Source organism: Octopus sinensis, unplaced genomic scaffold (genome assembly GCF_006345805.1).
Source record: "Octopus sinensis unplaced genomic scaffold, ASM634580v1 Contig10934, whole genome shotgun sequence".
NCBI lineage: Eukaryota > Metazoa > Mollusca > Cephalopoda > Octopoda > Octopodidae > Octopus > Octopus sinensis.
In genome coordinates, this window is record NW_021832230.1 from 225,651 (window position 1) to 242,672 (window position 17,022).

Genomic DNA, 17,022 nt, shown 5'->3' on the forward strand with positions numbered 1-17,022 from the left:
CAATTCTCGAGTAGATTAACCAAATACTATGCAGTTCGTAGCTATTTTTCTAAGAAAACATTCTTGTTTATACAAACTTTGTCGATTCTTCTCTGACTTTTGAATAAATTTGATATTCTGGAAGATCTCTGGTTATTTTCTTTGGTATTAGTGGGACTTGATTCGTTATCAAATGTGGTTTCTTCAATTGATAAATCAGTGCGAATCGGCCATTTCAAATTAATCTTAATGCAATTCAGGAGTTCTTCAGAAAGAAAATCCTTTAAAAAATTTATGTCAGTTATGTTTTTATTCAATGTGGTCTTTGTGGTTTCAGTTCCGAATAACTAAAATGTTATGGCCTAAGCGATTAGCAACCTTCATTCTAAAATTGCATAGTTTAACGAGAACTCTGCGCATTCTTGGACTATCAATGCATCCAAGGGTCCATTGAGTTTTGTTATTTCTAATTTGATAATAAAACAAAAAATTTACATTATAATGAAACTTAATTCTTCTGAAGGAATGAGAATGAAATATATATTTAATGGAAAATCATAAACAACACAATTATCAGCCCGTGTATAACTTAAACGGTGATTTGTATTATCTATGTAAAAATTGAAGTAATCGTTAGTTTGAGAAGGATAAATCAATTTCATATAATCAAGCAAATCATCAGGTGAGCTCATTATCATACATTATGTTATTCATTTTTCTATAAATAATATAAACTAAGAATTAATTAAAACTAATAATTTTAATTTAAATTGGATTTCTCTGGGAGAGATCAACGGAGATAATCTTAAGGAACACGGTACAAGGGAGTCTTAATTAACTTTATGTTTTTTTGGGACTGTCAAATAATTTTCGTGGGTATAGTAAGAGGTTATGCCCTGGCTATCCGCAAATAACCAAACTAATCCAATGATCCTTTCTTTTTGAATTTAAATTGGATTAAAATTGAGACCCGACAAGATGATAACCTTTCCCTTTAAAGAGGAAATTGTCTAGTCTGGGACGTCATAAACGTAAACTCTTATTTTGACCATTTTGAAAATTGGAATTTTTAACAAAAAAATCAACTTTACAAAATAAAGAATTTAAAATTTTTATTATAATTGAAAGATATGAACACATCAATCAAATGTTATATATGACAAAAGCTTATAGAAGTGACATAAAACAAACTACGATTATGGTTTGACAAATTTCTAGCCCATGAAGCGGACTCATATTAAAAGTAACTGGAAATTGATTATAATATAATAACAGGCTGCTACCTTAAAAAACAGAATATGAGATGAAGACCTAGAGTTATTTCAATAGTGTATATAAACGAGAATGATTTCTTTGAAATGTAACCCACTTAAGTTAGAGACAAAAATCAAAGTATCCAATGAGACAAGTAAATATTATCCTTGCTGTTTATAGAAAAGTATCTGAAAATAATTTTGAAAAGCAAAAGAATAATGATTTTTATTGTAAGTCAATACTTTTGCCGGCAGAGTTGTCTCTTTATTAGAATTTTACATTTCTTTATTTAGTGTTTATGCCTCTAAAAATTATTTATTAACGAATCGATAAATTAAATCTCAAAATTTTAAAACTAATGAAAAGTTTTTGACACTCTCCCTACAATTCTGGGATCACTTAGTATTTTTTTATTGGCATTTCAACCCGCTTATCCTAGATAAAATAATAAAAATTACTACCAGAGAATCGACTTTGAACTTACAGATACCCACTTAGCTTAAAATAATAAAATATTTTTTTTGAGTAACATCATTTAATATAGAATTGTTTTACGTTTCCCAATTCTTGCACAGATCAAAAAGAAATTATTATCAAACGCAATTAGTAACATGAAATTGCAGTAAAAAATAAACAAGCATTGTGGTCGTTTCTAAGAGGCCTAATCAGATTTTTGTACACTTTTACTTGAGTTGCCAAGGTGTCCAGGAATGGCGAAACAAAAAGTTACAATTTTAAAAAGAATATCAAAAAACGTATAGAATACTACAATATTAGTGAACTATAAAAACAGTATAAATTTATACAAAGTTTGAGAATTCACAATTTAGTGTGGTTTTATCAACGATCGCGAATAAAACATTAGAAAGAAGTAGTAGAATAAAAAAATAAAAACACAATAAAAATTAATATTAACACAGCTAGAAATTAAATAAATTCATGTAGCTTTGCTGTATATCGCGTGCATAGATAAAATCCTTGGGTCCGAAAAATATTTTTTAATATAGTCTTGCAATTCGATTCCAACCATTATAACGAGCTTAAAATTAAAAAGAAACAATTCACCTCAACCCAACAAGGCGACTCGGTAATATACTTTCGTAGGTAATCGCCTCCCCATCCTTTATTAAAGCTAACTTTCACCTCGCACATTTCTCTCTTTAATGAATGAATATTTTGAATATCTTCGCCTATCGTCATTAATTAGAAATACAAACTTTTGCAACTGAAGAGTTCATCAAGAATAATATCGAACAACCTTCTTAAGTTAAAAATCTACCCAATATGAAAAACCAGTTTATTTACCTCAATCCATGTTTTTGGAAACAACTTAAAAATGTCATTCCTCGACTCCATAAGCTCCCCTTTCAAAAACATTGGGATAGTCGCACGAGATCCAAGATTCATGGTATCAAATTGATTCCTCTGAACCTCAAAACCACTGCCCACAAACTTACTGAACTTTATAAAGACATGTTAAAATACCGTGACTTGATCGAACTGGAAGATCGCCTGTCATTCATAATCTTACCAATAGAAAATCGCCAAGGACGAGCACAATTTGCGTATCCGTCGACGGTAAAAATTTGGGATTCAAATTCAGTGTCGTAATAATCTCCAAAATGAGTGTCATACTCGTAATAGTAGACTCGACACCATGACTTTTTGTCTAAAACATATAAGTCTTGTCTAACATGAATCCCTGATCTGATGATAAATATCGTACAAATCGCCAAACAGAGGATTTGACTGATGTTTCCAAGATTTAGGGATGTAAGTTTTGAGTTCAGAGTAAGGCTGGTTATAATATGCCATTTCATTAGAATTGTAGCTTTGTCGTGGATTGAAAGGAGGTGGTTGAGGTTGTAGATAAAACTCCTTATTCAATCTAACAGCCTCATCCAAAGACCTCTTTTTTGATACTTCAGGATGACTAATTGCAGGGTTAACTAATAATAGAACACGTGCAAACTACCACTGAAGCCATAAATAGAGGTAATACGATCATAATGATAGGGATTCACACATATGTTGTCGAGTTTGAGGTCAAATGGGTAATTGCAATGAATTTTATGTCTGAGTTCACCCCTTTGTAGATCAGGCCAGCGGAATATCTTTGCGAACATTATATGGGGAAAGCCTTTCTTTCCGTTAACCTAAAATGAGTCTGCGAAATAAAAAACTTGGAGTCTCCCGTCGAGTGTTCGTGGAATGGGGACACAGCCATTGGATTTGGTCCCATTACTGATGATGGCGTTGTAAAAATTATTCAAAATGTCATCATCATCTTTCAGTTTTTTCAAAAGACTCTCCAGAGATCTTCTGGCATGATCCAAATCATCGGTGGAAGGAATTTTAGCCATGAGTTCATTGATGATTAAGTGCTGACGTTCGTTCCAATTAGATTTATGATTCATTCACCTAATAAATGTAATTTTAGAGTTTTATGTTGTAATTTTCAATTTGATAAACAATATACAAGGTAGAAGTTTGGCAACGAACAAACATAAAATAAAATTGAATACAAATTTTAAATAAAGTATAATATAAATTAATAAATAAAAATTATTAAAAATAAATATATTTCAAATAAGGTTAATAATATAAGGATTTTTATCAATTCTATTTTTTAAATCAAACGAGTTTTTTATTATTAAATCCTTTTATTAAGTTTTTTGAAGAAAATGTCAGTTGGACTAATAGACGGCTGTTAGTTGATGTCGTCAAATTGATTTTCCCATTTATTTATCCTTAAAAAATCAATTAATTTGTCAATAATTCAGAGAGGTTTACAGATTAAAATTAATTAATCTTGAAATTTTATTTTACAGCAAATACAAAAGTAATCCTGAGTTTCAATTTTTTCATTTTATATTTAAAAATGATAATCATTACATATCAATTTCATTATAATTAGTCCGCCATGATTTATACGTTTATCAATCACTAGCTTAACTCTTAAAATAGTAACAATTTTGATTTGTTAGCCTCATAGTATTATAATCAATAACCAAATTAATCGCATTAACATGTACTTTTAATTACTCTAATTTGAATATCAACAAAATGATTGATTACAGGGCAATAACTAACGTGTATAAATGTCTGGAAATAAAATTTTAGTTTACGAGTATAAAAATCAATGGAATTTTATATTATAAGTTTAGACACAATTACAATAAGGCGTTGCGAGAGTAATTCGCCTTCTATCCAATTGTGGTCGAGACAACTAGAGGAATAAGTGGGAAATCGCTTCACTTCCTAGAGAAGCTTCCACGACACATGTGAAACCCGGTTGATTCTCCAGTTGATCTCTGTTGCTATCGTCCGAGGCAACGCAACGTCAATAATGTTGGCTGGGTGCACTTCGGATGGATGGCTTTTTTAACTTCTAGTTAATAATTAAATAATACTAAAATTAGAATGAGAATAACGATTAAAATGATAAATCATAGTTTAAGTCGTCAAATTTTTTTTAATAGAAAAGGTTAAATGCTAGCTAGAGTAGGTTGCTGAATGAGTAATCAAAAGCCTAAAAGTCAGCTCAACGACGCCGCATTGCGTATTAAATGGGAGTTTGCACGGAGCACGGCAACCGAAATTCGGAGAAAAAGCCAGCTCGTCTCCCTTTAGTCGTCTGTTTTTGAGAAGATTCTTCTACTAATATCAGTGTAGAGTTGAGTCGCGACGTTGCCAAAGAGTCGCGAGGTTTTGAAGGCAAGGGGGGCAAACTCAAAAGAGTGCACAATACACAGGTATTTCGTCCTCTCTAAATTTTGAACTGAGCACTGGCTGAGTCCGGGTTGCTGCAAATCTTAGGTAGCATTGTCGCGAAAAAGAGTCGACGCATGTGAAGTCCCAAATCAGGAGCTTGCCATTGGTAGAAGAATCTCTCAGAGTGGAGGGGAAACCAGCCGACTCTAGAGTCGTCAAAAATAATTAATAATTTCCAATTTATATCCTTTCGCAAACTATGTTTTCATTTCTTTGTTAATTGTTAGCTTCAAAAAAATATTTTTTTATTATTACAGAAAGTTTGAAAGTTTCTTAGGATAGAAGAATCATCTTGGAGCAAAGAGACATATCCGAAAATCAATATATTATTTAAACACTCCATATCAAATATCAAATTATAATTCAGCTGCCAAGAAAGGAACGTGTGATTTTCACAAGACTTCGCTGCGAACACTACCCCTGCCTTGGACGCGATTTCATAATAAAAAACCAGACAAAAGGCCCTGCCACGTGTGCAACCTGATTTCCTTCCACCAGTTGTTTTCCACCGGAAATTTTGCTACCATGCGCACCGTTTCGGGATCTCTGGGAGCGACCGGCCCAGAGTGTACATCACCTAATAACCGCAGGCTTCCTACATGTTGAGCAGTTCGAAGCTACTAACTAACTAATTTAGCTACATTTGCAATACCTGAAACATTAACCGTTGATTATAATAACAAAATATCATTGAGTTCAGTCCTTTTCATCCCAAAGTCATTCAGTCAAATACAACAAAAATAAAGCGGATTGTTCAAACTACGAAAATATTTTTGAAAACAATAATAAAATATCGACCAGGCACGCGACGTTCCAAGTCAGGTACTTTCCTTTTTTAAACAAACAGGGCGCCATCCAGTCGGCTTTTCTGCCATTCCTTAAAAAGATCCCCGTAGGTTCCAGTTTAGAGTAGAATACAGAAGCGAAATCCAGAATATAATTTTTAATATTTTTTTAAGCAAATTTCTTCTATTGTTAATAAATCCTTTGATAAGATAAAGTTAGTTAAAATTCCAAACAAAAAATTAAATATCTCTAGTCTCATTTTTATTACTAGAAAGTCCAACGACATCCTTTGCGTTGTCAATGACCGTAGATCTATGTTTACTTTAAGATAATAAGGATAACGTGTATTCACTCACGGATTTTCCTATACTGCCAATATAGTCGTAAGCAGTCGAGACCCTATTTAATTACGAGTGGATATTTCACATTGGATTTGACTGTATTTTTTTGACTGTTTCAGAGTTGGATATTGAACTTTGAATCTGATTGATAGTTTTGTTTGTTTTAGCATATCTAGAAAATAGAATTAAATTCATTACAATGTTGAATCCTTGATGGTCTGTAATTGGTCTTTTAGATCCGTTTTGATTAGACCGAGGGTTGGTAAGTTTAAACGTTCTCTTAGTGCACTTGCTTCAGATTTCTTATCAGAAAGAAGCTTCTTTAAATCTTCTATTTCTTGTTCTAATACAGCTAACTACGCATATAATATTATTATGCATTTACTGTTCTTTCATCTTCTGTATCGTGCATATCAGTGTAGCTTGACATTGTAAACAATTACACAACAAAGCAGTAATAATTAAAAGAATATAATAATTTATTAATGAGATTTTGAAAAAGCAAAATTATTTTATATATTAAAATAATTATTAGAAAGTTCCGAATTCGCAAATTTTTTAATTTCAAAGCAAATAGATTACTTCTCACAAAGATTTCTATTTTAGTTAGTTTACTTTAAATGCTTCCTCAAGATAGAAATTGGAAATCAAGTGTTTGCGTTAAATTAGAAATTTTTTTAAGAGTAAAATTAGAAATTATTATATAGGACTGACGGAAAATCATAAATTTAATTAAGTTTTCCTTGTGCCACAGTATCCTCACACACATCCGTTTCCAAGCCCCCTGTTCTTTGCTATAGTCCGTAATGAATCAAGATCGTCCCCACTTTTCAGTCTTTTGTTTACTCCTGTCAAGTCTTCGTTTAACGCGGTAGGTAAAGTAACTCTAGGTCTTCCACGGAAAGCTCTTTTGGATCGGGCATAATATCCTGAATTGGCAATTTTTGGTTCTTCAAAAATTTTTGGCCAATTTGAGACTAAAATCAAAATAAATTTTATCTCATTACAAACGTTTCTGAAAATAAAATTCGATTCCCATCTGTTTTTTTACATTAAAACACTTTTTTATAACATCTGATTAGAGAAATCTACCAAAGCTTCATGTTTGTTTTTAATATCTTCGAACAATTTATTTTCAATTGCAGTTAGTCTGACCGCGATTTCACTCTTGTTATTTGGCATTGAATATTCTATTTCATCATTATTATTTTCCAAAGTTTTATTTTGTGAATTTTCACATTTACTATTTCAATTAACAACAACAACAAGAAGCCCTGCCGCAAGATGAGAACGAAATGTTAACATCTCGCTTGGGTTAGCCACATAAGATCAAAACAAAGAGAGAACATGTTATTAGAAAACTAACTAATCCAAAGGAAGACAATCCAAACGATGACATGTGTCTCTGCTCCATCTATTTTTCTTTTCGAGTGCGGCTGAAGTAGACTATTTCAATTGCATTATTTTCTTATCCATAATTAAGAAATTCTTCTATTTCCAACAGATCAAAAATATCCGTTTTTTCATTAGGAATATTTTTTAATTGTGCAAATTGTATATTATTTAAATTTCAAAAGTAATTATTGATCGTTTGTTTAGAAACGTGCTCCTATGCCATTTTCACGAAAATTGTGGTATTTTTAGAGTGAGTATCTTGTAATATTTATAAACAGAATAGTTTTTATGTTCAGCTAAATCTATAGAATAGATAATTTTATGTTTGTTAAAATACGTTTAAAAGATTTTACAATGAAAATCCATAGGCTGAACTAAGACAGTACTATTCAGGAAAAACATAAGAAAAAACATGCTTTTAACTGTATTAAAAAATCCATTTCCTGTAAAAATTCAGATTTCGATAAGTTTATGTTTGTTACAAAAATATTTCTTGGAAAATTTTTAAAGATGTGCTTATTATAAAAAAAGACAAAATAAGAAAAGTCAATTTTAAGGAAATCACTATTATAAAACTAATACACCATAAAAGGTCCACATCATTGCTTCACTGCCCAGGAATTTGCTTATCCTTATATTTAATCTCGACAAGACAAAGAACTACCAACTCCCAGAGGATTCCAAAACCATTGATAAAAAAGAGATATTCGTATAATAGAACTAAAAAATCTACAGATTTACAATTCTCCATTTGAAAACGGAAACAATTTAAATTTCAATTCTACGTAGGAACAGCCAAGCAGTCCTCTTTGCAAATAAATGATCCTTCCCTTTCATTTTTTTAATAAAAGCATTAACTAGAAATATTTTAATAAGAAATTCCCAACAAAATAATTCAGAATTATACTAAATGGGCACAAATCGCGGACCATAAATGAGAATATAAGCAATATGCCAATCTCCAGTACCACCCGACGTTTTAACGACGTCGTCAAAGCAATGATTTGATAGTGTCGTATCATTCGCTTTGATCCAAACATCGTCTAATTATAAACACAAATCTATAACTCTCTCGTCTAATCCAGGCTACATAATGGCCAGAATTGGAAGTTCGTCCCATGTGAGTCACTACAGAGCGCAATTGATACATTCCCGACGCATTTGACCCAAAATCTATAAAAATTATCAAATGATTATACCATCATCGAACCAATAAGGTTGATGCACGTCTGAATTAAATTTAATTGACGGGGATTCATCTTTAGAACCAAAATTCTTGTCAAAATTTTCAATTTTAGTTCGAAAAGGGATCATTTGATTTTGCAGATGAGGAGTGCATAATGGGTAGAGATCCAATATTTTAGGGAAACCCACTTTTTTCAGAATCTTTGCATTAGTTTTAGTGTCTTCTTTATAATAAAATCGGTTAAACTGGACTATTAAATAAGCTGGCAGACGTTTTAAACGACTCTAGATAATTGTACTAACTAGAAAATACTATTCGAACATAATCTCTCTCTTCTTGATGTTTAGCTGAGAAAAAACGAAGATTGCTTTCCAATGTCTAAAATTGTAATTAGACAGTAGACACCATCTCAATTCCTTTTGTTAGATGGTCAACATTCCTTGTTATACCACAAGAGAGTTGGTATTCAACCTCCTCAGACATGAATTCCTCGTCATCATTCGAGGTTCTGTTTAACTTGATAAAAATAATACTTTGATTCTATTTCAATTCCAAAGAACATATGAATAAAGTTCTTGTCTTGTATTTTTTGACACTAAAATTTTATTTGATAAAAAATTTGTACGTCAATTTTTAAACCATCCTTTAGAACAGTCAGCATGTCATTTAAAAACTCTGCTGCATCCTTTTCAATAAAAAAACAAATAAAAGCAAACATGTTGTAAAAAATGCTGGGTCGTCATGTCCTTCTCAGCATAGCGAGGAAACAATCGATGTAATTCAGCAATGAATAACTTTAACATAAAAACAGCCTCACCGCTGGTTGTACATATGAATAAATACCTCATTACTTAAAGTATTACAACACAAAATTACTTTCTAAAAGTTGATTATAAATATTTGATTCTTTAGGCTTGGTTTCACAAAAAAGCGACACTTCCTTGTAAATTAGAGGTAGCATTGGCAATTTTCCAACATTGAAAGAGAGGGCTTCAATTATTTCTGGAATAGCCCATAGGCACTGAAGAACAGAGTTAAGATAGCACGTATTGTCATTATTTTCCAAGGGAATAACCTTATGGAACCATAGCGAGAAAAATTACCTCATGATGTCTATTTCTAAGTTTGTTGAATGCTAAATATGACGCACTGAAATCTGATTTTTCTTCTGATGGAGGCGCTATTTTGGCAGGAGAATCACTTTTAGAATTAACAGTACACGGATTTAGTGGGGCAACATCTCCTGCCTGTCCGAGCAAAATAATCGTCTGCCCCTATATACAACAGTTTAGTTCAATAAAAATATTTTCTTTATAATAATCATAAGAAAAAAATAGCCAGGTAATTAGCGACTCTTAGATAGTTATTATTTTCAAATATTAGCATCTAATTAGTTAAAATTATAAATATTTAAATAAGTAGTGGTTTCTTACTTATGATGACACAAAATGCTTTTTAATGCTTACATCTATAACTTTGATATCCTCCCAATCATCCTATCAAGTTTTTTAAAATAATAATGATTACTTCAATAAGTTTTCCTTTAATAATAAGTTTCTGTCGTTCAACACACACATTGGTCAAAGTCATCAATTGTGCTTTGAATACTATTGTGGGCTCATCGGTGTCAAGCGTGATATTGTTAAATACTTGTGATACCCATTTTACATTTACTAAAATTGTTACAAGTTAAAATACCTTTATATATTGGCATTTGATTTGAATCTAGAATAAAGTATTAGAGTTAAAAAATATAATCATACTTTAGAGACAAATTAAATAATACTGTACAACAAGAGAGCAATAACTCAATGACTTAAATATTAATTAAATGTCATTTTGTTTGAATAATAATAAATTACACGATTTTATTACATAACTCTATTAAACAAATTAAATAATAAATGAAACCTGGATTAATGTTAAAAAATTTGTAATATATTCCGAGTAAAAAAATGCTGGCTCTATCAATTGATATCGCTCGCGATACTACGTGAAAATTTCCTGTTCATCCACTCTGTGATTAATCTTTTCTCTTTTTTGTTTGACTTGACTAAATTAAAAATAAAGTAAAAAAAATACGACTGAAAACTTGTGTCCATAAAAATTGATTTGGACCATTTAATTTATTATTATTATTATTTAAGCCAAACAAAATCACCGTCTTAACCATTAACTAACACGTTCAGGTGATTCCGACACTTCTCAACAGTCGAGCCATCTTTTCACGATGTTCCGACCGTGACCCCACACACTTTCTGTATGTACGGTGAATGGTTTGTGGTCCATTTCCACGATCCCCCCATTTGCCTCTACGAGAGACTCCAGTGTTCTATGGACAATTTCCCTATCGGTATGGTCCTTCAGTAGGTTGATAGATCTTTCTTGAATTTTTTCGATTTTTAGTCGGTTCGTTGCCGTCAGGTTACAGCCCCAAACAGCACATGCATAGTCTATTGTTGGCTCGATATACTGCTTGTAAAGGGTCTCTACCCCTGGCGGATAAGTTCTCCCACAGTTCCAAAGGAAGGCTTTTACAAAATTGATCTTCTTTATACAGGTTGATACGATCGATTCTACGTGAGGTGAAAAACAGAGGAAAGTAATTCCTTTAGTTAAAACATTAAACTAAGATTATGAAGAATTCCGGTAAACTGACTGTATTTCTACTGCTATTTATTAAATTTTACACTTTTTGCTGTGCAACATGTATGGTATTAGACATTTCAGAAAGCTGCAAAGTCATAACCTGTAATCTGTGGTAGAGAACACTATACCATTTTCCATACTAAATGGGATTAACACCAAACTAAGTGAAATAAGCAGAAAACTAAATGGGATTAACGTCAAACTAAGTGTGATTAACATCAAACTAAGTGGGATTAGCAGAAAACTAAATGAGATTAACATCAAACTAAGTGGAATTAATACCAAACAATATGGGATTAATAGCAAACTAAATAAGATTAACACCAAAAAATTCTTTGTTTAAAATTTTATTTTGGAAATGTTTCAATATTTAATATTTTCATAATTTTGATCCCTAAATTAATTGTAAGATGATTAGGTATGGACGCAGCCCTGTCGGCACCCACACGTGGCAATTTAACATGCTTTGGGATTACAAGTACTACTCTTTCACATTTTCAGGACGGAAACCCAAAACGTTAAACCAAAGACTTGACATTTTTATGTACAAAAAACACGGAATAGATCCAACGAAATTTGGAACGCTGCTCATCAGTTCTGGCCTAGTTCTCAACCCAAGAAACGTTTTTATCGGATTTCTAACGATAAAAGATACAGATTTTTCCATAATTTTGATCCCTGAATTAATTGTAAGATCTTGAGTTTGAATAAAATTATGTATTGAAAAATGAAAATTGTTTTGTTAGAACTACTCTTGTATTTTGGAAATGTTTCAATATTTAATATTTTCATAATTTTGATCCCTAAATTAATTGTAATATGTGACATGGTTTGCGTGATACCTATGGGCCGCGCGATACCTGACGTGACCTTGCAGCTTAACTTAATGTCAATATTGTAATGCAAATCTATAAAAATTGTTAAAAAAACTAACCTGCTATATACGTCAATGACCGTTAAAATCCATTTAAAATTTTTATTTATAGTAGAAAAACTTTTCAGATCTATAAGATATATCTGAAATCTTTCATTTGGGCAAGATGCAAAGACATGGTTATTTATATCTCCAATCTAGGATTTAAAAAAGTTAAAACTTTTAAGGGTCGCGCAAATTTACAAATTTCACAGTTTCGAATGACTTTTCGAATAATCTCATTTTTAACTGTGAAATATCGTTGTCGACATTCATATTCAATTTTGTTAACTCCTCCATGCAAGAAGTCATGCAAACTTTTAGCAACGATCTCCATTCGGGTTCATTGTCCAGACAAATCACTAGCTTGTGATCTGAATTCGCACATTTAAGATACAATCTATACATTTACAATTTGTATGATACCTTTCATTAATTACAGTAAAATTTTCAATTTTCTTAACTAGTCTATATTTTTTTGCTTTGTAAGATGTTCAGGAAATTTATCCTGTAAAACATCTTTTAAAATTTGATATTCCAAACTATTCTTTACATAACTTTGTACGAGGACATTGCTGCAAAACATACTTGCACGCTAGAAATAACTCAAGAAATTTAGGTTTCCCACCAAAAAAATTAATTTTCGATAATTAAATTCTTACAAATATAATTTTTTGTCAAAATGAGAGAGTCTTTAGCTAATTTAGTAAATTATTAAATGATAAGAATGAGTCGCGGTCTAATTAAAAGATTTTATAATTAATCCCATCAATGTCATAATTGCACATTTCAAGGTCACGTCAGGTATCGCGCGGCCCATAGGTATCGCGCAAACCATGTCACATAATATGATTAGGTATGGACGCAGCCCTGTCGGCACCCATACGTGGCAATTTAACATGCTTTGGGATAACAAGTACTACTCTTCACATTTTCAGGACGGAAACCCAAAACATTAACTCCATCAACTTCCTCCAAAACCAAGGACTCGACATTTTTAGAAATTTAGAACGCTGCTCATAAGTTCTGGCCTTTTTCTCAACCCAAGAAATGTTTTTATCGGATTTCTAACGATAAAAGATACAGATTTTTTCATAATTTTGATCCCTGAATTAATTGTAAGATCTTGAGAGGGGTAATGTATAGCTGATGTAAATGTAAGAATTTATGTTTAAAGTAATTTTGATATTTTCTGTTTGAATGTTTTTGGATAAAATTATGTATTGAAAAATGAAAATTGTTTTGTTAGAGCTACTCTTGTATTTTGGAAATGTTTATTTTTATTTTCTGGAATTAGAATTATTAATCAACACGTTTCTCAAATCTTAATAATAAAATGGTATGGTGTGTGTCTGTCTGTCTGTCTGTGTGTCTGTCTGTCTGTCTGTGCACACCCACATTCAAATTGTTACAAACCAGATCAAATTGTCAAAACCTTCCCTTTTGTAGTTATTCGATAATGAGGCACAATAAAAGGTTGATCTTAATAATAAAATGGTATGGTGTCTGTCTGTCTGTGTGTCTGTCTGTCTGTCTGTGCACACCCACATTCAAATTGTTACAAACCAGATCAAATTGTCAAAACCTTCCCTTTTGTAGTTATTCGATAATGAGGCACATAAAAAAATTATTTTCTGCGTTTTTGTTAAAATGACCAACAAGAAAGTCCTCGACTCACATGATGTGGTCCCCCAAAACCTTCAAGCCAAAAAATTAAAAAAAATTATTTTCTGCGTTTTTGTTAAAATGAACAACAAGAAAGTCCTCGACTTACATGATGTGGTCCCCCAAAACCTTCAAGCCAAAAATTTAAAAAAAATTATTTTCTGCGTTTTTGTTAAAATGAACAACAAGAAAGTCCTCGACTCACATGATGTGGTCCCCCAAAACCTTCAAGCCAAAAAATTAAAAAAAATTTCTCAAATCCGTTTATATATCATCTAAACTAAAAATCAATGAACGCTGTTTTTTTCTAAATTAAATTATTCTTATTACTTTCTTCCTATTTATATCCAATCTATAAATAAAAAATAAACTGCAGTTTGATTAAATTTTAATTAGTTTAGACTGAAATGAAAAATTGCATTAATTATGATCCACTATTATTAACTAGCAATTTTTTTTATCAATTATTTTTTTTCTGGATACAAAGAATCAATAACATTTATAAAAAAATTCTTAGCTTAATATCAACAATCTTTTACTATGATACTTTTTCCGCCTTTGTGTAACGAGGAAAATAAGATTTTCCTAGTTTCGATTAGAATCTTGGTTTTATGTAATCTATCTTGATGTTTCCTCATGGTGAACTAAAAAAGAAATTTATCTACATGACATTGATTTTTTAATAATGAGATAATTTAAATAATTAACAATTACAATCCTGGTTAAAATCGAAACTAAACATAATAAAAGCGGATTAAAAGCTTACATATTTCAAAGTCCATTCTAATCACTTTTTAAAAAATCTTTAAGGTCACTAAATTAAAAATAATTGTAATCCAATTATTTGATTTCAATAGAAAATATGACTTTATGGCCAGATAAATTCAGCAATTTTTTGGCCCTTTTTTGCAGGCGGGAACCAAAAATCGGGACTAAAAATTTAAAAATAACCAGATTTTTAGTAACAAATCTTATTTTGTAATTTTTTGGACTTGTAGTTATCTAAATTAAAATATTGAAAAATTCAAAATTTTAAATAAAATTTTCCCGGACATTTCCATATACACTAATAATTCAGTAGGGAAATCTCCCAAATTAGCTTCTTGAATGCTATTCCATGGCATTGAATTTGTTCTTTTTTTTAATATTATGCAATCTCACATGGATCTTCCTTAAAGTCGATAGAATTAATACTTTGAATAGCATCTTTAACAGTATAAAAAGTATCTTCACATTTCTTTTTTCATTCGATTAGACATTTGTAAAATGCTATGTTTGCTAGGTTCCGCTCCAGTGAATCAAAATTTATCGCCTTCTTTGCATTCAAAACAATTTTTCCATTGTTCGATAACGAGGAAACTATCTTTTGGATTTTGTTCAAATGATTAACATCAAACTAAGTGAGATTAATAACGAACTAAATGGGATTAATAAAGGATTACGTTTATTATAAATATTATAATTCGACGCAGCAAATAAAAATGCCACGTAAATCATTGGAGGAGAAAAATCAAATGCATAAAAAAATACATTTAATTTCAGCTGCAGAATCAGGTGGGGATTGGAAAAAAACAGCACTTGAACTCAATATCTCGAGAACAACAGCATATCGTTAGATAAAGGATGGAGTTAAACCTGACACGAGAGATGGAAATTATAGAAAAAAATTGACAAAGAACATGTAGACTTTTTTATATCATGCATTGAAGACGATAACACAATTACCCTTCATAGATTAAAACGAAAATTTGAATTAAATTTTCCAAAATTATCAATATCAAAATCAAGTATCGCTCGACATCTCGATCTAAGTACTTGAACAAATAATTGTAGATAAAATGAAAACCATTACATTAAAAGATTGTGTAAGCTTTATTTCTGGAATACAGGGAAATATTGCCGACACACTAAATATGGTGTCACCGTCCAGATAGGTCGGGGCGCCAGATCGGTTATGTATAAAATTTTTAATAGAAACTACCTTTCGGAAGTTATTTTCTTTTTCTGTTCATTCTTTTGTTGATTTTAATATTATTTTTGCCAAAATATTGAAGTTACTGTGTTCATAAAAAACCAACATCCAGTCATTTCCAGATAATTACCGTATTGATTTTGCATTTTATTTAAAAACGCTTTAATCAAGGTTAGCCAAACAATTCTCAACAATAAAGCTTATTAGAACAATCCATTTTTAATTTTTAAAAATGTTGTAAATTTCTATTTTTATCATTAAAACTTTAAAATACAATCCGGCCAACTGCTGGATGATTCAATCTGAATATTTTTCCCTATGCGGCCTTCGGCCGCGTCGAATTTGTAACAATGGCACAATTATTTCACAATTAAGTAAACATGACACGAGAAAAAACACAGAACGAACCCCATGAATATTTGCAGTTAAAGTTTTTTTACTCTGCTAATATGTATCCTTTGATCTTTTTCATCCTCTTCATTAATTATCGTTACGAGTTCTCGATCCCTGTTTTCACAATATATTTTTGTGCAGATATCTCGTCGTATAATGGGTATTTTCTATAACCCGGGTTTGCATTCCCATCATGGCGTATTAAAATTTCATCGCCACTTTCAACTTCATCATATTTCCATTTTCTCCGCCTTTTCATTTTTTCTCCCGATTTTACAACTGGGGAAGAAGCAATAATAGACGTTATTGCTGGTTTAGTCGCAAGCAATCGTTTCGACTAGAATTAATAAAATTGGTAATTTACCTGACAATAAACACATTTAGATACCACATCAGTACGTCTGGCACCATAAATGGTGAGTGTAAATAAACTGTACAATTTATCACTTCCAAAGTGATTAAGATTGTGTTGAGCCTAATTTAAATAAACAAATACACTACTTCAATGAATTTTAACTTAAGTTCAGTGTCTTCGATACAAAAAAACGCAACTTTGAGCCATTTTTAGAAATGTAGGTGTTGTTCTCCTTGAAACTAAATTTTTTGGCATATCTCCGTATTCATGCCCTTTCTTCCGAACTCAAGGAATCATCAAGGTGGCCTGATTCCAAATACTCCCTAATTTTTTCGAGGGTGTCTCGAGTTAATTCAACTA

General features: G+C 31.2%; 1 protein-coding gene and 1 long non-coding RNA gene across 2 annotated transcripts; both read right to left on the reverse strand.

The window, feature by feature from the left end:
* Window positions 1-9,248: 9,248 nt before the first annotated feature.
* Window positions 9,249-9,565, reverse strand: LOC118761232. The gene is made up of 3 exons (XR_004997230.1): window positions 9,432-9,565; window positions 9,341-9,400; window positions 9,249-9,310 (listed from the first exon to the last, which is right to left on the reverse strand). It is a non-coding gene; the product is annotated as an uncharacterized LOC118761232 (long non-coding RNA).
* Window positions 9,566-9,574: 9 nt separating this feature from the next.
* On the reverse strand, window positions 9,575-11,502 carry LOC115228690 (ubiquitin carboxyl-terminal hydrolase 14-like). The gene is made up of 5 exons (XM_029799220.1): window positions 11,493-11,502; window positions 10,243-10,388; window positions 10,182-10,211; window positions 9,819-9,989; window positions 9,575-9,736 (listed from the first exon to the last, which is right to left on the reverse strand). Exons 1-5 carry the CDS (start codon window positions 11,500-11,502, stop codon window positions 9,575-9,577), a joined length of 519 nt encoding a protein of 172 aa, XP_029655080.1.
* Between the last annotated feature and the right edge of the window lie 5,520 nt (window positions 11,503-17,022).